Source organism: Mastigoproctus giganteus, chromosome 4 (genome assembly GCF_048544385.1).
Source record: "Mastigoproctus giganteus isolate SK-2022 chromosome 4, ASM4854438v1, whole genome shotgun sequence".
Taxonomy (NCBI): Eukaryota; Metazoa; Arthropoda; class Arachnida; order Uropygi; family Thelyphonidae; genus Mastigoproctus; species Mastigoproctus giganteus.
In genome coordinates, this window is record NC_143578.1 from 145,654,131 (window position 1) to 145,677,625 (window position 23,495).

The following is a 23,495-nucleotide window of genomic DNA, read 5'->3' on the forward strand; positions in this document are numbered from 1 at the left end:
CAGGTCCTTTTCATTCTCTACCACTGTCAGTGTAGTACCACTGAGTCGATACGTTGCTCTGGAGTTGCTGTTTCCCATATGTAGTACTTTACATTTGTCAATGTTAAACTTCATTTGCCACCTCTCAGCCCATCTGCTGAACCTTTCCAGATCCTGTGCAGCAGCATAGTGTCAGTAGTGTCCTTGACAACCCTGCCAACCTTCGTATCATCTGCAAACTTGGACATTAAGCTTGATATACCATCATCAATATCATTTATAAATACAGAAAACAATAATGGACCCAACACTGAACCCTGAGGGACTCCACTAATAACATTAGTCCATGATGAGCAGTGTCCATTGATTACCACTCTCTTCTCCCCCTCAACCACCCTGTTGATATAGTTAACCAATTTACCTGTTGATATAGTTATATTCTGCATTTCATAGTCGTTTCAAATTTTAAGTTATATGAAAACATCATATAACTGCTTTGTTTTGAATTTACCTTGTGATATACTTATATCCTGGAGTTCATAGTCTGTCACAAGACTATTAACTGCTTTGCTTTGCTAAAAAAAAGAATCTCTGTACTTATTCCAGCTCTTGGCTTAGCTGAGAATCAGAACGATTGGCACTAACTGGCAGGATCATTACACATGTGATTATTACTTCAGACATATGATGCAAGAAAGCAAGCTTATAGAGCATCAGCCAAAAAAAAAAAAAAAAAAACCCTTCCCGTTACACCCATCCAAAAATGATTGTCTAGTTCGGCCTTAAATTTATTTAAGCTATCAACTTCCACAACAACAGATGGAAGTCTGTTCCAGCAATTAACTACCCACTGGCTAAAGACAAACTTCCACACATCTACTATTCTACAACTGTCTTTCCTCAATTTGAATCTATGCCTTCTCGGGTTCTTAATCTGAGCAAGCGGAAGTATCCCACCAGCATTGAGTCTGCTCAAACCATTTAAGGCTTTGTACACCTCAGTCAGATCACCTTGTATGTGCCTAGTCTCCAGATGCTGCAGCTTACAGAATTTAAGCTTCTCCTGGTAAGAGAAACCCTTTGTTCCTCTCACCAATCTTGTTGCCCTTCTCTGTACTCATTCTAGCAACTCTACATCCTTCCTAAAATAGGCCTCAAGATCTGTATGCAGGTCTGGAGGCCTCATTTTAGACTTGGTGGCCTGACCATTGCCTTATACAAAGGGATAATGACCTCCTTGTCTCTGCTAGCAAAATTCTTGTATATCATTGACAAAACTCCATGACCTGCTCTGGCAGCCCATCTGCACTGCTCAGAGAACTTCATATCTGACTGCACAATTACCCCCAGGTCTTTTTCATTCTCCACCTCCCTGACTGCATTTAGGTAGCAGTACTTTGCATTTGTCAATATTAAACTTCAGAAGCCCATCTACCTAACTTTTCTAGATCCTGTTGCAGTAGGATATTGTCTTTACTATCATTAACAACCCTGCCAACCTTTGTATCATCTGCAAACTTGGATATTAAGTCTGATATACCTTCATCGATATCATTAATAAATACACAAGACAACAATGGGCCCAGCACCGAACCCTGAGGGACTCCACTAATAACATTAGTCCACATAGAGAGAGCAGGGTCCATTTATTACCACTCTTTGCTATCTTCCACTCAACCATCCCTTTATACATTGCAGCAACTTGCCCTTAATGCCATACCGCTGCAATTTTTACAGCAGTCTTCCAGGTGCAACAGTATCAAAAGCAATTCTAAAATCCAAGTACAGTATATGATATTAAAATTATTTTTTGCATCCAGTTCCTTTGTGACCAATCGTAGGATCCAATCAAATTGGTCAGACAAGATTTCCCCTTAACAAACCCATGCTGTGTCTGAACTATTACTGCAATCTTGTCTAGGTGATCCTGAAACCCTTCTTTAACCAGTGAATCCATTATTTTCCCTCAAACAGAAGTTAAACTTAACAAGTTTATAATTATTTGCACAACCCTTTGAACTCCATTTGTGAATTGGGGATACATTTGCACATCTCCAGTCCATGGGGACCTTCCCTGAATCTAAGGATGCTCTCATACGTATGGCTAATGATTTGTTTACTTCCCTTTCTGCCTCCTTCAATACAACTGGATAGATTCCATCTGCCCCAGGTGCCTTTTTTATGTTTAACTTCAACAATTTCTCCTCCACTTTGCTCTCAGTTATTACAAAATCACTTAACTCCCTGTTATAGTTTAGTAAACTTCTGTCCTCCCCTTCCTTACAGAATTCCTCATGTGTGACTATAGATGGAAAATACTCATTGTTTGTCAGCTCTCTGAGCAGGATCAGGAACAGTCAAACCACAAACATCAAGTGGACCAATCTGATTTATCTCCTAGAGTTTACATAAGTAAAGAACTCTGCTGTTTTTATTTGCATACTTTGCCAAAGATTTTTCATTTCATTATTTCTTATTGAAGTGACATGCCAAAAGTAAAAACATTTGCTGAATTAAAAAAAAAGGAAATTATTCGATTTGTCAAAAGATAAATGTTACATTATATATCTGCCTTATTGCTCTGTCTTAATTAAAGGATAGCACACATCAATAAGATAATAAACTCCATACCTGGATACTTTTATGGAAACACATTGCCTAAAGGTTAAGATATATTATTATAAGTTGTGGAAAACAGGGTAGCATTATTTTGATATTTTATTTCAGAAGTCTCTTCTGTGTATAAAATGTATTAATTTTTTTAAATACCTATCCAAACACTGAATTACATTACATAAATATATCATTAAAACATGTAGCCATAGTGGATATATACTGTTTTGAAATTGGAAAGATTGTCTATGTCCAGGGTGCCCTAGCTGCATGCAGCCAACTCCTTCACATTGTGTGGCCAGCCTTGTGTTATGCATCTCCCTGAGCTTAAATTTAAACCAGTATGTCACAAAATATAGTTTAACATTGACTTTTGAAAATATGTTTTTAATAATAATCCATTTTTCTGTATTGCCTTCTCATGTTTTTTCTATCTTTCTTTTAATTTAGCAATACAGTATTATTATAACTATATAATAGAAATATTGTTAGTATTTTGTAATGAGTGGCAAATTTTTGTATAAATATTAATTATTAAATTTTATAAAAATAAATTGTAAATACAAATGTAGATAGCAAAAATAAAGTTTATTCTGTAAAATATATAATTGGTGGTAAGGAACTAATCTTGCAGCCTGCATTATGAATTTCTGATTGTTAGATTATTGAACTTATTGTTGATATACTTAAATTCCAGAATTCTTAGTTTTCACAAATTGCACGAAAACATTTAAAATTGCATTGTTTTGTTAATAAAAAAAAAAACCCCAACCTCTGTACTTATTCTGTAACACGTATTTCATTTAGCTAAGAAATAAAATAGTTGCAGTTAATCAGAAAGGTCATTATGTAGTTCTGACCTTGCAGAACTATCTAATGAACATTAGATAGTTCTGAAAGTTTTGTAGAAACTTTAAGTGCATTTCACAGCTATCATTAGTAACAGAATGCAAGAGGAGCATTTGAGAGAGAGAGAGAGAGAGAGAGAAAAAGAAAACAGGTATCATACAAAGATATGAGAATTAGATAGGGCCTTCATTTTTTTGTTTGTGGCTGAAACTGTGTTAAAGCAAAACATAAATGGAGAAAGTTCCAGTAATATGAGCAAAGCATAGTCAAGATCATTTGATTCTCTGAGAATAATCATTTGAAAAAAGTTTTAATGTCACTCTAAATAAAAGAAAAAAAAAAAAAAAAGGGTGGCAAAATGGATGAATACCGGTGGCTGGCTGGCTGGCCTAATAGAGCAGAAAAAAATATGGGAATGTTACAGAGTGATAAAAAGTACTGAAGCCTACAACATCTACAATTGATCTGTAATAGTACCACAGAAACTGAGGTTGATACAACATGCTTGAATTGTGCTCCTGATTTTTCTTAAAATTCATTAAGTTATAATGCTGTTTTCATCATAAATTATGTATTAATCACATCGAGTCATCATTTGTCACTGTTTGGTAAGTGATAAGCAGTTTTGGTTTTGTTCACTTAATTCATACTGTTGATTTTTATCTGCTGTGTTGAGCATCTTGCTGATAGACATGTCTCTTGTCTGTTACTTTACTAATGCATTACTATAGTGTCCATTTATAGCTGTGTGCCATCCAACATCTAGACATCCCTAGAGTTTCCCACTGTATTGAGTCATGAAGGCTGGGTCTAATTTAACATAATCTCCCCATTCTGTTGTCTGTGACTGTTCCTAATATACATAGGTATTTGTGCTTGAAATTGGGATTTGAATTGGGCTAACATATAGAGAGATCGTTAGAATGCTTATATAAAGTTGATATTGGTAACTTCAAATATTAAGTTACAAAATCAACAATTTTTAAGCTTGAAAATTTCAATTTTCAACATACCTGAATTTTAATTGATCATAAGATCTGATTGTGCAAAACATAGTTGCACAATCTAGAACTGTTAAAATCTGATTGTGCAAAACATAGTAAAAATGAATACTAATATAGAAACTAAGAATAACAGTGTTAAAAATCATGAGGATGAATTGAATGCGATGGAAAAGTCACCAGTGTTACAACCAAGGGTGCTACAATTACAAGTAGAAAGACACAGATTAGTTGATTTTCAGTATGATAAAATACCATACTGAAGTCGTGACCAATAGTCACGACTGTCTAGTGAAATATCTACTCAGTTTTTTATAGAGAAAAACATGAATGGAGCAGTACTTACTAGTAAAGCTACAAATGTTACAACTAATACTGAAAATAATGGTGATGGGGTCAGTAAAGATACAGATGAGATTTCTGCAATTTATGAAGTTATATCAAAAAAGGAGAAAGGGTATGCAAAGTTTTTTTTTTTTTTTTTTTTTTCCTTGTCTAGTGAAACTCATAAAGTTACAAAAATGTCAAGGAATCTAATTATGGATAAATGGACTGATCTAGAGACTGCAACCACAGCTTTATTGATTGAGAATGAAAAGCTATAGGCAGTCAATACTGAAGTTAATTTAAGGGCCAGGTTTCCTGGAAAGAATTATTCAATCTTTTCCAATGATGGCATCAAATAAGACAAAGTATGCTCATAGTTATGAATATCAATGGCAGTTTAGCAAAGATCCAGAGCATGATGAATTAAAGGGTGTGGATTCTGTTCCCTCGTGTTCTTTCGCTGAAGTGGTTAGCAAAGCAAGAATGGTTGAACAACCTAGCAATGATACTGATGCTTTTTTGTCTCCTCCTGTATGTGTTGGGGGAAGAAGGGGGAAAAATATCCCTACCAATTGGTAAACAAGTGTGATTTAAAAATGAATACTGATGTTAAAACGGAGTAACTAATATGTTAAAAACTGAGTTTAAATACGTGAAGGCACCTCCGTAGCCAGGTGGGCAGGAGCAGCAGTGCGTAGCACACGCTTCTTGATTAGACTGGGGTTCGAGCCCGTGACCACCAAATACGGAGGATGCAGAAAGGTCAGGAAATGACCACCGTATATCTGCAGAACAATATGGCCTTAGTTGCTAATGCTCCTAAAAACCAAATAACAAACAAACAAATACGTGAAAGTTGAGTCTTTGTGGTTAGTACGAAATTGTGGAGTAATATTAGAAATCTTTATTTATGAAATAGCATTGTTCAATATTCATAATTTTTCATCAAAAAATGTATATGGCCTGCAGAGCTTTCCTAAGATTGGTGTATAAGGCCTTGAATGGGTTGAGCACGCTGAATTCTGATGGGAACCTTTCACTTGTTCAGATTATGAACCTAAGGGGGCATAAATTCAAATTAAGAAAAGACAGATGTAGAATAGATGTGCGGAAATTTTCCTTTAGCCAGCGGGTGGTTAATTGCTGGAACAAACTTCCATCTGTCGTGGAAGTTGATAGGTTGAATAAATTTGAGGAACTGGACAGGCATTTGGAGGGAATGGTATGATTTTTTTTTTTTTTTTTTTTTTTGGCTGATGCTGCATAAACTCATACACTTGCTTTCTTGCATCACATGCCACTACTAATACCTAAAATAATTTCCTGTCACTATCTAGTTTAGTAGACTTGATTAGAAGGTGATTCCTTACTCTTTGTGTTCAATACTTGGTAATCTTTGTTATTTGGGCATTTTTCTTAATTATGTATTCTAGCTCATTGTCAAAGGTAAGACTTTTATCCCTTACCTAATAACTACTAAAGTAGACTTGAAGAGAGGGATCTGAATGTGTGGCGTCCTTTTAACAGTAACCATAATTTTCATTATATTAGGGAGAAGGTAAAAAAAAATGTAAAGAGATTGATTTTCTTTTCTTTAGGTTACTTGTGTTTCAAATGTTTTATCCTGTTTTACATAATTATTTTCAGTACCTTTTTGTAGGGAGGACAGATTCTGCGGATGGCAGCAGCTCTGAGTGCCTTGCTGAGAAAACCAATTTCTGTATATAATATAAGAGCTGGAAGAAGCAATCCTGGACTTAGGTTAGTACAAAATAGGTATCTGGGCATATATATGTGTGTGACATTATGCTGCATGTGTGTTTATACATACAAATACAGTACGGTATAAGTAATTCATTCCCAGCGGGATCTCCTGCATTTTTACGAATTAAGTGACACAACAAATTAGATGGAGCAGAAATTTATGCTGATGGCTTCTTGGGACTTGGAAAAAAGTGATGAAATAAGTGGTATGGTGATGAATTAAGCAATTCTTGAATTACCACACACTTAAAGTTCTAAATTCAAATTGACCAGGATGATATTCACAGGTTTAGGTCCCTATTTCACCAAAGGGAAACTATGAATGTAGAGTAATTCTCTACTACATAATCTCTTCTACACACACACCTACTACATAATAAAAAGAATTCTTCAAATAGGCCTCTGGGGTTGGGAAATTTCTGGCTCATAACTGCAATGGAATACTCCAACCATATATAATTCAAACTTTATTAATATAAATTAAAATAGAATAATAGTAAAATAAGACAGGATAAAATTTTGATAAAAAAATAAAATACACTGACAACTGTAGAGTTAAAAGCAATAAAATGGTAGATAGAATTAAAATATACAAAAAAAAATTACAAATTAAAAGCAACAAAACAACACCATAGTTTTCAAAGGCAACCGCCTCCTTTATCAATAGTGACACTTGACTGTCATGGCACATCCTTAAATAACATCAGCAAGATCACAGCCCACGTTACTGTAGAAACATGGGAATTATCCGCCACACTTGTGTGAAGACCAGAAACAGTTCTGCTTGAGCATGCCAAGCGGAACTGTTCATCCTGTCCAAACATTTCCAAAGAGGGGGATGAATATGGACTCCCCTATCTATTTACGATATTATGTTCTGAAGAACAAATCTGCAAGCTCTTGAGCCATTTCTGGTTCCAATACCTATGCAAACGATCAACAATGACAGCATCATCTGGAGAAATTTGGTGGCTCTCCTCCCAGAAGTGTTTAGCCACAGCAGATTTCCCAGTCTGTAGTCTTTATTGCGCTAATATGTTCCCCCATGTGATCTTCAAACCTGTGTTCTGTCTCTCCAGAACACAGGTTTAAAGATCATATAGGGAACATGTTAGCAATTTTTGATGGGTCTGTTCTGCCTCTCCTCCATGCATGCGTGGAAATGTTATGTCAATGATACGTTTACCATTGTATGGAGGGGAGGAGAGATTATGTTCTCAACTTTCTCAATGGTTTCTCCTCTTTTATTCAGTTTACCTCGAAGGTGGAAATAAATGGTACCACCCCTCTTTCCTTGATGTGTTGGTTAAAAATGAGAGTATATAGGAAACCTATGTTATATATGAGATACACGCATTACAACATGGCACAAGCCAAAAATAAGAATAGTGTAATTAGGGTCCTATTGGATAAGGCTGGGTTCCACTGCAGCACCTTTGAGGATATAGAATGGAGGAGATTATATGTGTCACAGTGGATCTCCAAAAGAGTGGCTACCCTCAGAAGGTCTTGGACAAACATATTTGAGAAGCTGAACGTAGGTCAAGAGTCATTCTCACCCGCTGCTACTGTATATATTTCCTACTATCTGGGCTTAACAGAGCAGATCTCTAGAATGTTATGTATCTGTCAGACATTCTGTGTGCAGCTGTGAGGGAAGAGATTGCACACAGTCATGTCAAAGCTAAAAGATCCTGTACCTATTGAGGATACAAGCAGGGCTTATATGAGATCAGGTGTCCGGACTGTGGGGAGTGCTATGTTGGAGAGACAGAATGCAGGTTTAAATATCATATGGGAGAACACGTTAGCGCAGTAAAGACTGCAGACTATGGGAAATCTATTGTGGCTGAGCACTTCTGGGAGGGAAACTACCAAATTTCTCTAGATGATGTATATGTCATTGATTGTATTGGAACCAAAAATGGCTCAAGAGCTTGTAGATTTGTTGTTCAGAACATAATACCATCGATAGAGATAGGATGAATGGTTCCACCTGACCCACTTCTGAGCCATTTCCAGTCTTCATGCACATGTGGAGGATAATTTAATTCTCTCTTATATATTTTAATTCTATCAATTTATCACTTTTAACACTACATTTGTCAGTGTATTTTATTTTTACATCAAAATTTTATCCTGTCTTATTTTATTATTTAATTTTTATTCTGTCATAATTTAAGTTAATAAAATTGGTGTGCTTTATTGCAGTTATTATGAATAATAAAAAGAAAACTTTTCAAAAAACTGAATAGTTTAAAGCGGTTGGACCAACCATTCATTACAGTGCCTTGCACATTTTTCTAGGTGCTTTTCTAAAATCTATTCAAAGTTTTTATGCAGAAGCTTGTGATCCACCACTTTTGACATAAGATGCTTCTTTTGAACTAATTTGAGGAAATTATAAGGCCTGATGAAGGTCCATATGGAATATGGATGAAGGTCCAGATATCAATATGGAACTAGCAGTTATGTGGGCTGTATAAGAGTTATCAAAAAAACACTACACATTTCCTTGCTTGCATACAGGAAGTATAATAAATGAATTTAATCAGTTTGAAGTATTGATTAAGTCATGAAATGCTGCCATTATAGGTATAACAGAAACATCATGTCACTTTGGTATTGAGAATGCAGAATTTTAATATGGTGGCTATAATGTATACTTAAAGGACAGACAAGGCAGGAAACGGTGGGGGGATGCTTTTGGTTAAGAAGCTTATAAACTCTAAAACAGTACAACCAATAGACATGTTAGTGTAATATTGAGTGCAGTTTTCTGACATCAACACTGCTGAACAAAAACAAGAGTTGGAGTCTGTTACAGGTCAAATGATTGTGATGAGTATAATGAATAATTATACAGACAAATAGTGAGCCAGCAAATCAGAATGTCTTATCATGGGGTATTTTAACTTTCCAGATACCAATTAGAACTTGCAGGTTCACAGCAGCTGCAGTAGCAGTGCATTTCCCAGTTTGTTGGATGACCGTTTTTACACCATGTTAGAGAAGCAACAAGAGAATACAGTGTTCTTGATCTGGTTATCAGCAGTGATTCATCATGTACTAGTAGTAGTAATGGCAGATGATGTAAGAAAGCAAGCAAGCTTATACAGCATCAGTTGATGCGCCTCTGTAGCCAGGTGGGAAAGAGCAGCAGTGCGTAGCACATGCCTCTTGATTAGACCGGGGTTCGAGCCCGTCACCACCAAATACGGAGGATGCGGAAAGGTCAGAGAATGACCACTGCATATCCCGGAGCAATATGGCATTAGTTACTAATGCTCCTAAAAATCAAACAACAAACAAACAAACACAGCATCAGTCAAAAAAAAAAAAAAAAACCTTCCCAATTCATCCATCCATTCTCTTCAAACGTTTGTCTAGTTCTGCCTTGAATTTATTTAAGCTGTCATCTTCAATGACAGATGGAAGTTTGTTCCAGCAATCACCAACCCCCCGCCCCCCGCTGGCTAAAGGCAAATTTCCGCACATCTATTCTACAGCTGTCTTAGTATTAGCAGTGGCCACATTGTGCAAGGAAGCCTATGGCTTATGCTGCACCAGCCGAAAAATAAAAATAAATAAATAAAATAATAATAATAAAATAAAATAAAAAAAATAGAATAACAAAAAAAAAAAAAAAAAGAAAAAATAATAAGAATAAAAATGTCTCCTCAGGTGATTAATCTGAGCAAGAGGAAGAATCCCATCAGCATTGAGCTTGCTTTGCTCAACCCATTCAAGGCCTTATATACCTCAATCAGAGGGGTGCCTCCGTAGCCAGGTGGGAAGGAGCAGCAGCAGTGCGTAGCACACGCTTCTTGATTAGACCGGGGTTCGAGCCTGTCACCACCAAATACGGAGGATGCGGAAAGGTCAGGGAATGACCACCGCATCGGAGCAATATGGCCTTAAGTTGCTAATGCTCCTAAAAACCAAATAGCAAATAACCTCAATCAGATCACCTCGCATATGCAAGGTGATCTGATTGAGGTATATAAGGCCTTGAATGGGCTTCGTATCGTTTGCAAATTACAGTCTCCAGATACTGTAATTTGCAAAACTTAAGCCTTTCTTCATAAGAGCAACCCTCTGTTCCAGATACTGTAATTTGCAAAACTTAAGCCTTTCTTCATAAGAGCAACCCTCTGTTCCATTCACTAATCTTGTTGCCCTTCTCTGTACTCATTTCAGCAGCTCTACATCCTTCTTAAAATGAGGCCTCTAGACCTGTATACAGTACTCGAGGTATGGCCTGACCATTGCCTTATACAAGGGGATAATTACTTCCTTATCCCTGCAAGAAAAATTCCTGTATATCATTGACAACACATCATGAGCTGATCTTGCAGAACATCTGCACTGCTCAGAAAACTTCATATCTGACTACACCTTCCGTCTGATCAACGATCACCAGTATGGATTCCGTCAGTGTCGATCCACTGGAGATATTCTGGCTTATGTTACCCATTTATGGACTAATTCAATGGAAAGGTTCGGTGAAACACAAGTAGTTGCTCTTGACATCTCAAAGGCTTTTGATCGTGTTTGGCATAAAGGTCTTCTAAACAAGCTTCCATCTTATGGTTTGCCAACTGTTTTTAGTAATTGGTTATCCAGTTTTCTCTCTGATCGCTCACTGAGGGTGATGGTAGATGGCTCTCTGTCTTCTAACTTCTTCACTAATGCCGGTGTCCCCCAAGGTTCAGTTCTTTCCCCCACTCTTTTCCTCTTGTATATCAATGACCTTCTTCCATTGACTGGAAATCCTATCCATAGTTTTGCCGATGATAGCACATTGCATTCAACTTTCCATTTTGAGAAACCTTGTCCTGCTCAATCAGCTTCAACTTCTCGAAAATCTGCTACCAATTCCTTAAATGCCGATCTTCAGGTAATTCTCCAGTGGGGCAAAGACAACTTAGTTGATTTCAACCCTTCTAAAACTCAGTCTTGTCTTATATCTCGCAAAAAGGATTCTTCTACTCCTATGCTTATCTTTAGTGACACTCCGATTTCTAGGCAAAATGATATATCTCTTTTGGGGATTACCCTGACTTCTAATCTCTCTTGGCACAAGCACATTACAAATATTGCTTCCTCTGCATCTAAAAAACTTGGTTTTCTCTTTCGCTCTCGGCGTTACTTTTCTTCCAAACAGCTGCTCACTCTGTATAAATCGCAAATTCGCCCTGCCATGGAATATTGTTCCCATATCTGGGGTGGTGCCCCCAAAACCTCTCTCCGGCTTCTTGATTCCATTCAGAAGAGGGCAGTTAGGTTAATTAATGATTCATCTCTAACAGAGTCTCTCCACTCGCTTTCTCATAGACGCACTGTTTCTGCTGTATGCCTCTTCTACAGATACTTCCATGGGCACTGTTCTTCTGAATTGGCTTCTATAATTCCTGCTCTCTCTTTCAAAACAGTCCGAACACGTGCCGCCACCAGCCAACATCCATTTACTGTCCAACTTCAAACCCACAGAACCAACTTTTCATCTTCCTCATTTATTCATTCAACTGCCGTTTTCTGGAACAACCTTCCTTCATACGTATTTCCTGAAAATTACAATCTACAGAAGTTCAAGTCCAATGTCAACAAATATCTTCTTTCGTCTTCATAACCTCAAACCCAAGCACGGTACTAAGTACTATAGGTTCTAATACCTCTCGTGTTTGGGGTTCACATAAAAAAAAAAAAACACAATTACCTCTAGGTCCCTTTCATTCTCTACTACTCTGAGTGTAGCACCACACAGTTGGTATGTTACTCTGGGGTTACTGCTACCCATATGCAGTTCTTTACATTTGTCAATGTTAAACTTCAGTTGCCACCTCTCAGCCCATCTGCACAACTTTTTCTAGATCCTGTTGCAGTAGTGTACTATCATTAGTGTCATTAACAACCCCGCTAACCTTCGTATCGTCTTCAAACTTAGACATTAAGCCTGTTATCTACCTTCATCAATATCATTAATAAATACAGAAAACAATGGACCCAACACTGAACCCTGGAGGACTCCACTAATAACATTAGTACACAAATAGCAGTGTCCATTGATTACCACTCTGTCTTCTCCCACTCAACCATACCTTTATCCATAGCATCAACTTGCCCTTAATACCACACTGCTCCAATTTGTACAGCAGTCTTCTATGTGCAACAGTATCAAAAGCTTTCCTAAGATCCAAGTATATGATATAAAAATTATTGTTTACATCCAGTTCCTTTGTGACCACATCATAGTATCCAATCAAATTTTTCAGACAAAACTTCCCCTTAACAAACCCATGCTGTGTCTGAACTGTAACCGAAGTCTTGTCTAGATGATCCTGATCCTGCTGTGCTTCTTTAACAAGTGCCTCCAAGAAATGGTTTTATAATAATAGAAAGTAAGGTTGTAGTAATAATAGTAGTAGTATTTGCCATATGGTGCAAGGAAGCCACAGGCTTAGTTGCACTGGCAAAAAAAAAAAAAAAAAAAAAAAAACACAACCAAATAGATAAGAAAACAAAAATTATATGCTTCCCTCCTCACACAGGTAATTGCAAGTATCTAATAGACTTTGAATTTATTCAAACTGTCAGAGCCTCAAAAAAACCTGCGAGGGCAACTTGTTCTGGCTACCAACGACTTGCTGGCTAAAAGAAAACTCCTACAATCTAATCTAAACCTCAAGCCTTGTAATCTGAATTTATGATCCCTAGTTCTGGAATTGTTTAGAACAGTGAAAATTCCACCTTCATTCATTTTACTAATCCCTCTCAGAGCCTTATAAACCTCAATCAGGTCACCTCTGAGGTCCCTGGTTGCCAAGCTCTGTAGCCCACATAATCGGAGTCTTTCCTCATACGGTCGTCCCTCTGCTGATCTCATCATTTGAGTTGCCCATCTGTGGACCCTTTCGAGAAGTTCCATTTTCAGTTGAAGTCTCCAAACTTGATCATAATATTCCAAATGTGGACTTACAATTGCCTTATACAGTGGGATTATGACTTCCCTATCCCTACAGGATAGCATTCAATAAATCATTGATAGGACACCATGAGCTTTCCTGGCTGCCTGTTCACACGGTTTAGAAAACTTCATATCTGCCCATATTCTCATATCCTTTTCCTCCTCCACTGTTTTTAATTCAACCCCACAAGTTGTAGAGAAATTGCTGGAGCTAAAAGTAAAAAAAAAACACCTGGCTCTGATGAATTCTATCCAATTATATTAAGAGAAATTGCAAAAGAGGTAGTTGGCTAAACACTTGATTCAGAGGAAGTACCTGCTGATATAATGTGAAAATATATATCTCCTGCCGTTCAAAGGTTGATGTGGGTGACTATAAACCTATCAGTTTAACCTCTGTGCCATAGAAAATAATGGAATCATTAATTAAAGAAGTAATGCAAAATCATTTTGATAGGAGAAACATTATAAAGCAATTGTAGCATGGGTTTGTTAAAGGCAGATTGTGCTTCAATAATCTGATTATGTACTACGGGGCAGTCACAAAGGGGCCGAATACAAAGAATTATTTTGATTTCATATATTTATATTTTAGTAATTAAACCTTTGAGACAGCATTTCAGATACAATTTTTGTACAAATTAAACTAATGTGGCATTAGGGAAGAAATTACTACTATGGATAAAGGGATGGTTATGTGGTAGGAGAAAGGGTGGCTATAAATGGCCCTGCTTTTTGTGGACTAAAGTGATTAATGAGGTTCCACAGGGGTTTTATCTGATCATTGCTGTCTGTGCCTTATTTTTAATATTTATTAATGAAATTGATGTTTGCATTTCAAATTTGATGTCTGTTTGCTGATAATACAAAGGTGGGAATAGTGCTTAATGATTGTAATCAGGGTATGTTATTTCAAGAGGATCTAGATAATTAAGCAGATCGGCTTAATTTTAAAATGGCATTGAAATTTAACAGGGACAATATTTGAAAAAGGCATAGAGGCAAGCAACAAGATTTTTTGGGTACACAAAAGGATATTCTTACTAAGAAAAACTGTGTTCTGTAAATTGCAAGCTCTGGAAACTAGGAATCTGTTGGGTGAACCTAATCAAAATGTAATTTTGATTAGGTTCACCCAACAGATTCCTAGGCCTTATCATTTTGATTAGGTGAACCTAATCAAAATTACATTTTGATTAGGTTCACCCCACGCAAATCAGATCTCCTCCCAGGTATCTAGTTTCCAGATGCTGCAATTTGCAGAACTGAAGGCCTTTACCGGTAAGAGCACCCTTATGTTCCCCTCAATAATCTCTTTGCTCTTCTCTGCATCTGTTCCAACAGATCCATGTTCTTCATAAAATGAGGCTTCCACACCTATATGTAGCAGTCAAGGTGTGACCTGACAAATCACCTCCTTATCTCTGCTGGGAAATTCCTGTATACCATTGACAAAACCACGAGTTGTCCTGGCAACCTGTTTGCACTGCTCAGAGGAACTTCATATCTGACTGCACAATTATGCCAGGTCTTTTTCATTCTCCATTATCTTGAGTGTGGTACCACAAGGTTAGTACATTAATCTGGTATTACTTTTACCCTTATGAAGTACCTTGTATTTGTATATATCAGTGGTGTCCAATCTACGGCCCGTGGGCCGGATATGGCCCACAAATAATTTTTATACGGGCCACATGGCCATGAAAATAGCTACTTTTTTCATGCATTTGAAAAGTTTATCAATGTTGATCTCAAATGCATGCATTTGAGATCAACATTGCTAAACAGTTTGGCATTCCTAAGAGTACACTGTTCACCATGTTCTATTACCATTCTGAGAGATTGAAATAAAAATATTAAAAGCTTATATAAGTCTGCTATACCAAGTAGGATCAGAACATGAAAGATGAAGTATCTGGATTTTGAGGAGGTAGGTACTCTTGGAATGGTTGTATGATGCATACAAAAAATGTTCCTGTAGATTGAAGTCTTAAAAAGTAAGGCTGAATCATTTGCACATCAGATTGAAGATTAATTCTTCTGATGGATGGCTCCAGAATAAAACTCATTAGGGCTGTCTTTCAAAAAAGTGTGTGACAAAAGTACAGCCCTTGACACCGAAGCTATAAAGGAAAGGAAGGAGGATCATTTAAAAAAATATTTTGTTGACATACAACTAGAATGATATCTTCAATGCTGATGAAACTGGATGTTTTGTAAGTTGCTATCAGATAAAACAGCTACAGTTAAAGGAGAGAAATGTAATGGTGATTAAAAGGCAAACCATTGGATTACCATTCACTTAGTGACAAGCATGTCTGGCACAGAGAAGCTTCCTCTCTCTTAATCATTAGAAAAATCCAGAAACTGATGCTTTAAAGCTGTGAAGATATTGCCTATGTACCGAGCCAACCAAAAGGCTGATGTTATCAAAAATCTATAAAGAGTTGGTCAGAGACAAGATTGCAAGATAAGTGGTGAGAATAGAAAATTTTTTCTGTTTGTGAGTGGACTATATGCAGTTACTGTTGAGTACCTTCCACCTAATGTGACATATCTTCAACCACTTGATCGAGGTGTAGATCTGGTGTTTAAGAAAAACTATTGAAGAATACAATTAACACATTCATTGCTTCCTGATTGCAGATATGTCGCTTTGGATTTTAATCCACTTGGAGGAGAACCACCCTACTTTTAGAACTTTTTCTTCCAATTTAACAATAGAAAAACAATATTTTTTGTCAAATAACCTTCACTGAAGGCTGATTAATTTCATGGTGAGAAGAAAGCCTAAAAATAGATTTCTGCCTTTTCCAATCCATGATTTTCAAACCCAAGTCAAAAAGTCAGCAGCAAAAGTGTTAAACGAAATTGTGCTGTGTCTCAAAATCAACATGCTGTAGGCAAGTAATTGTCAACTTCATCTCATGTTTCAGTATGAGATGAAGATGAAGTGGATGCAGATATTGCATTCTTCAGGATATGCATGAATGGAGCCATATATATATATATTTTTTTTTTTTCCCCCCAAGCACAGCCTAACTGGAAAGTAAATTAACCAGCATTGTGCACTTTCGTAACTTCATGCTTTTGAAAAGTGCTTTCTCACTGAAACAGTACATTTTGACAGGTAATTTTAAGGTCTGAAACCAATTCCTCTGCCTGTGCTTCAAACACACACACACACACACACACACACATATATATATATATATACACATGTATACACAGAAAATGAAGATATGTAAATTACGAATTAAAATTGTTCAATCAATGGAAAATGTATGATTTTCATTTTGTTGTCCAATACTGTAGTACAGGGGTGGGCAACCTTTTTTGAGTGAAGAGCCATTTTTGATGTAATAAAAAAAAAAAAAGAAAAAGACAATCAGAAGAGCCGCATCTCAGCTCAAGCTGGCAGGAGGGGGAGTTTAAGAAATGGAATAGAGTGGGAAAGTGTTTTATTAAAAAAATATATATTTTAAAATATTATTTATTAATACACTGGACTCCCGCTAGTCCGAACTAATTGGGACCGAGTCCTGTTCGGATTAGCAGAATTTCGGATTAGCCGAATAACGTACCCCAGATTTTAAAATGAATAAGGAGTGAGTGACGTTGATAGCTTGAAGTAATGCTTCAGGAAATCACAAGCTACCGTTGATGATGATCATTAAATCAGCGAAGCCGAGAGCGCTTTTAAAAATATGAACATTAACAATCTTCCAGTTCATTACAAAAGTCAAAAAAAAGCTTGGATGAACGGACAGCTTTTCATTGAGTGGTTTCATAATCAATTTGTCTCAGCAGTGAAACGTTTCAGCAATGAAAATGATTTGCCACCTCGCGCCATTCTCCTCATAGACAATGCGCCATCCCACCCAGACGTTTCCGAGTTTACATCAGGGGATATAAAGGCAGCTTTCTTACCGCCTAATGTAACACCGTTATTACAGCCCATGGACCAGGGGGTGTTACAGTCTATCAAGCTTGCATACAGAAAGAAATATCTTAGGTCCTTGATAGAAGATAACACCAATTCACTTTCTTTACATGAGAAAATGAAACAAGTGAACTTAAAAGATGTATATTGGGTTGCTGAGCTGTGGGAGAGTGTAACCGGTGGCAAAACATAGCATCTTCTAATCGATTTTCATCGTTACGTCAAAAGAAATTAACAGAGTTTGTTACTTGTGAAAAATGGCTTTTGTTCCTGTTTTGGTGTATAAGTATTGATCTGTAGTTTTAATAGGCCATGTCAAACACTGATTTATTAATTTTGTATTAGTACAGTACTACAATAAACTACAATTTTTTTGTGGAATTCTAAATGTCTTTGTACCATTAATACCATTTAAATTTAACGTATTTAGCATATATTTTGCGAACTAAAAAATTTCCTCTCCGCTGACCGAAACGTGTTCGGATTAGGCGGACGTTCGGATTACCGGGGTTCGGATTAGTGGGAGTGCACTGTACTGAAAAAATGTAACAAACATCCAATTAGGTATGAATTAATGTGACTTTTGCTGCTGAACTTGAGTGAGTCTCTCAACATCAGGCGAGTATGCCATAATTTTCATCTTGATGAGACATGCTTTCAGTGTGCTGAGAGACTCACTTTGCTCAGACGGTGTTTTGATTTATTTTTAATACAGTTCAGAAATATTTTCCCGCAGAAATTCGTCGAACCAAAAACTGAGAGAAGTCCAGACAGATGCAGATATTTTCAAATTTATATATGTCCAGTAAGCTACTCCACGCATCAAACACAGTTTGGTCTTGCTTTTTCAACACATCTATCGCCGTCCATTTGTGTAGAATTGCAAGGGTAGCCTTTTGCCTCTCCAAATCCTCAATTTCAGTTTTAAGGCATTTTAGTCTTACACTTCACAAGTCCTTGATTTTTAAGTCCTCTTTTAAATTTTGCTTCATGTGAGCTAAATGTCATACAGCCGCAGGTTGCTGACCTCTGTTGTAGTACATATTCAAAATTAGATTATACTATATTGTATAAGTAGAATTACAGTAATTGTTTAAACTTTCCTTTGTTCTTTTGCTGATTTTAGCATTAGCATTAATAGAGGCATATGATGCAAGAAAGCAAGCTTATGCAGCATCAGCCAAGAAAAAAACGAAAAAAAACTTCCACTTCACCCCTCCGTTCGTTCGAAATACCTGTTCGAAAAACAGCTGAGCCTTAAATTTATTTAAGCTATCAACTTCCACAACAAGGGATGGAAGTCTGTTCCACCAACCAACTACCCGCTGGCTAAAAGCAAATTTCCGCACATCTATCCTACATCTGTCTTTCCTCAATTTGAATTTATGCCCTCTCAGGTGATTATTCTGAGCAAGAGGCAGAATCCCATCAGCATTGAGCATGCTCAAACCATTCAAGGCTTTATACACATCTATCAGATCACCTCGCCGGTGCCTAGTCTCCAGACACTGTAATTTGCAAAACTTAAGCCTTTCTTCGTAAGAGCAACCCTTTGTTCCATTCACTAATCTTGTTGCCCTTCTCTGTACTCGTTCCAGCAGCCCTACATCCTTCTTGAAATGAGGCCTCCAGACCTGTATACAGTACTCAAAGTGTAGCCTGACCATTGCCTTATACAAGGGAATAATCACCTCCTTATCCCTGCTAGAAAAATTCCTGTATATCATTGATAAGACACCATGAGCTACTCTTGCAGCCTGTCTGCACTGTCAGAGAACTTCATATCTGCCTGCACAATTACCCCCAGGTCCTTTTCATTCTCTACCACTGTCAGTGTAGTACCACAGAGTTGATACATTGCTCTGGGGTTGCTGTTTCCCATATGTAGTACTTTACATTTGTCAATGTTAAACTTAATTTGCCATCTCTCAGCCCATCTGCTCAACCTTTCCAGATTCTGTTGCAGCAGCATAGCATCAGTAGTATTCTTAACAACTCTGCCAACCTTTGTATCATCTACAAACTTGGACATTAAGCTTGATATACCATCATCAACATTATTTATAAATACAGAAAACAATAATGGACCCAACACTGAGCCCTGAGGGACTCCACTAATAACATTAGTCCACGACGAGCAGTGTCCATTGATTACCACTCTGTCTTCTTCCCCTCAACCACCCCTCTATCCATAGCAGCAATTTGCCTCCAATGCCACACTGCTCCAATTTATGCAGCAGTCTTCCATGTGCAACAGTATCAAAAGCCTGTCTAAGATCCTAGTATATAATATCAAAGTTATTCCCTGCATCCAGTTCTTTTGTGACTGCATCATAGTATCCAATCAAATTGGTCAGGCAAGACTTCCCCTTAAAACCATGCTGTGTCCGACTATAACTGAAGTCTTGTCTAGATGATCCTGCAGTGCTTCTTAACCAGTGCCTCCATTAATTTTCCTGGAACAGAAGTTAAACTCACAGGTCTATAATTACTTGTGTCAGCCTTTGATCCTCCTTTGTGAATTGGGGTCACATTTGCACATCTTCAGTCTATGGGTACCTCCCCTTAGTCCAAGGAAGCTCTCATAATTATGGCTAAGGGTTTGCTTACTTCCTTTGCTGCCTCCTTTAATATAACTGGATAGATCCCATCCATCCCATCAAAGAGGTAACTACCATTAGGGGTAAAGGGAAGGGTTATTGCTTTCATAAAGGTGACTACGATGGACTGAGACAGTATTTAAATTCTATACAGTGGGACCAACTGATGATGTTACCAACAGCAAATGCAAAATTGGAAGCATTCAAAGAACTTATCTTGGAAGCTACTAGGCTTTACATACCAACTAAGAAATATTGTTCAAGGTTTAGGCCTAAATGGAAGTCAGAAGAACTAATGAGGCATATGGCAGAGAAGAAACATGCATGGGATACATACAAATTAGCACATGACACAGAAGCCTATGATAGATACAAGTTGATCTGTAACCAAGTTACAAAGGAGGTTAGGTAGGCGAAGGCAGATTACGAGAAATCTTTGGCAACTGATGCAAAGAAAAACAGCAAAGAGTTCTTTACTTATGTAAACTCTAGAAGGAAGGGGAGGAATTAGATTGGTCCACTTGATATCGATGGGTCAACTGTTGATGATCCTGCTCAGATAGCTAACAAACTAAATGAATATTTTGCATCGACATTCACACATGAGGAGTTATTTAGCGAGGGGAATGCCAGAGGTGTATTCAACTCTAGCAGTAAGCTAGAGAATCTTGTAATAACTGAGAGTAAAGTGTAGGAGAAATTGTTGAAGATAAACACAAGAAAGGCACCCGGGGTGGATGGGATCTATCCAGTTATATTAAAGGAGGCAGCAGAGGAAGTAAGCAAACCCTTAGCCATAATTATGAGAGCTTCCTTGGACTCGGGAGGTACCAACAGACTGGAGATGTGCAAATGTGACCCCAATTCACAAAGGAGGATCAAAGGCTGACACAAGTAATTATAGACCTGTGAGTTGAACTTCTGTTCCAGGAAAATTAATGGAGGCACTAGTTAAGGAAGCACTGCAGGATCATTTAGACAAGACTTCAGTTATAGCTCGGACACAGCATGGTTTTGTTAAGGGGAAGTCTTGCCTGACCAATTTGATTGGATACTATGATGCAGTCACAAAGGAACTGGATGCAGGGAATAACTTTGATATTATATACTTGGATCTTAGAAAGGCTTTTGATACTGTTGAACATGGAAGACCGCTGCACAAATTGGAGCAGTGTGACATTGGAGGCAAATTGCTGCTGTGGATAAAGGGGTGGCTGAGGGGGAGAAGACAGAGAGTGGTAATCAATGGACACTGCTCGTCGTGGACTAATGTTATTAGTGGAGTCCCTCAGGGCTCAGTGTTGGGTCCATTATTGTTTTCAGTATTTATAAATGATATTGAAGATGGTACATCAAGCTTAATGTCGAAGTTTGCAGACGATACAAAGGTAGGCAGGGTTGTCAAGGACACTACTGACACTATTCTGCTGCAACAGGATCTGGAAAGGTTGAGCAGATGGGCTGAGAGGTGGCAAATGAAGTTTAACATTGACAAATGTAAAGTACTACACATGGGAAACAGCAACCTCAGAGCAACGTATCAACTCTGTGGTACTACACTGACAGTGGTAGAGAATGAAAGGGACCTGGGGGTGGTTGTGCAGGCAGATAGAAGTTCTCTGAGCAGTGCAGACGGGCTACAAGAGTAGCTCATGGTGTATTGTCAATGATATATAGGAATTTTTCTAGCACGGATAAGGAGGTGATTATTCCCTTGTATAAGGCAATGGTCAGGCCACACCGAGAGTACTGTATACAGGTCTGGAGGCCTCATTTCAAGGATGTAGAGCTGCTGGAACGAGTACAGAGAAGGGCAACAAGATTAGTGAATGGAACAAAGGGGTGCTCTTACGAAGAAAGGCTTAAGTTTTGCAAATTACAGTGTCTGGAGACTAGGCACCAGCAAGGTGATCTGATAGAGGTGTATAAAGCCTTGAATGGTTTGAGCATGCTGAATGCTGATGGGATTCTTCCTCTTACTCAGAATAATCACCCGAGAGGGCATAAATTCAAATTGAGGAAAGACAGATGCAGGATAGACGTGCGGAAATTTGCCTTTAGCCAGCGGGTGGTTGGTTGGTGGAACAGACTTCCATCCCTTGTCGTGGAAGTTGATAGCATAAATAAGTTTAAGGCTCAGCTGGACAGGTATTTCAAATGAACAGAGGGGTGAAGTGGAAGTGGTTTTTTTTTTTGGCTGATGCTGCATAAGCTTGCTTTCTTGTATCAAATGCCTCTACTAATGCTAATGCTAATCCCATTTGCCTTTCTTGTGTTTATCTTCAACAATTTCTCCTCCACTTTACTCTCAGTTATTACAAGATTATGTAGCTTACAACCAGAGTTGAATACACCTCTGGCATTCTCCTCGCTGAATAACTCCTCATGTATGAATGTCGATGCAAAATATTCATTTAGTTTGTTAGCTACCTGAGCAGGATCATCAACAGTTGACCCACCGATATTAAGTGGACCAATCTGATTCATCCCCTTCCTTCTAGAGTTTACATAAGTAAAGAACTCTTTGCTGTTTTTCTTTGCATTCTTTGCCAAAGTTTTCTCATAATCTGCCTTCGCCTGTCTAACCTCTTTTGTAACTTGGTTACAGATCAACTTATATCTATCATAGGCTTCTGTGTCACGTGTTAATTTATATGTATCCCATGCATTTTTCTTCTCTGCCATATGTCTCATTAGTTCATCTGACATCCATTTAGGCCTAAACCTTGAACAATATTTCTTAGTTGGTATGTAAAGCCTAGTAGCTTCCAAGATAAGTTCTTTGAATGCTTCCCATTTTGAATTTGCTGTTGGTAACATCATCAGTTGGTCCCACTGAAAAAAATATAAATACTGTCTCATACCTCAGACCTATTTTTTCCTTGAGGTTGTCACAGACATTCTCTCAGATAGGCCAGACAAGCTGTACTTGCTACCTGGGAGTCTAAAACGCTGATGGAACTGATATTCGGGCGACACTCAAGTCAAGTGGACCCAATTTCGGCGAAGTCCGGACGGTCTGTGACAGCCAAATCCTCTGCTTGCACCTTCACGATGGTGGGACTGTTAGTAATCCTGGGTATAACCTCCATGCACAAGCACATGGTGGGTGTCCACCCAGGTGTGAACCAACGTAAGCAGGGGTCGAGGTGTGGCGCTCACACCACATGGAGGAACACCGCCCCTCTATGTTACCAGGCAGTACTAGGTGGTAGATGACTCTCATCAACCGGTGAAATACCACCACTTTGCTTATTGGAGGCTTGAAGTGGTGGAACCCATGTTTAGTCTCTAGAGCTAAGTTCCGGTCAACCCTTCCCTGTCTCTTCCATCATGCAGTATGATTGATGACTTTTGAGGTTATGATGAACGTCGTGGCGAGATCCAATATTCCTTACATTTCGAGTGTACAGCTCTAAAACGGTTTTCGCAGGCCGGCCGCTAGTTAGTAC

At 38.0% G+C, this 23,495-nt stretch overlaps 1 protein-coding gene across 3 annotated transcripts in view; it reads left to right on the top strand.

Moving 5' to 3' along the window:
• LOC150087115 (RNA 3'-terminal phosphate cyclase-like) overlaps nt 1-23,495 on the top strand; it is a 197,812-nt gene that overhangs the window by 32,628 nt on the left and 141,689 nt on the right. The window contains exon 2 of one of the 3 annotated variants that reach the window (XM_090371821.1): nt 6,417-6,530. The exons of 1 other annotated variant lie outside the window; for it this stretch is intronic. In XM_090371821.1, the coding sequence (XP_090227947.1) occupies nt 6,448-6,530 (83 nt within the window). In that variant the 5' untranslated portion in view covers nt 6,417-6,447. The remainder of the gene's footprint in view (nt 1-6,416; nt 6,531-23,495) is intronic. One more of the 3 variants, XM_090371820.1, reaches the window with a different exon arrangement.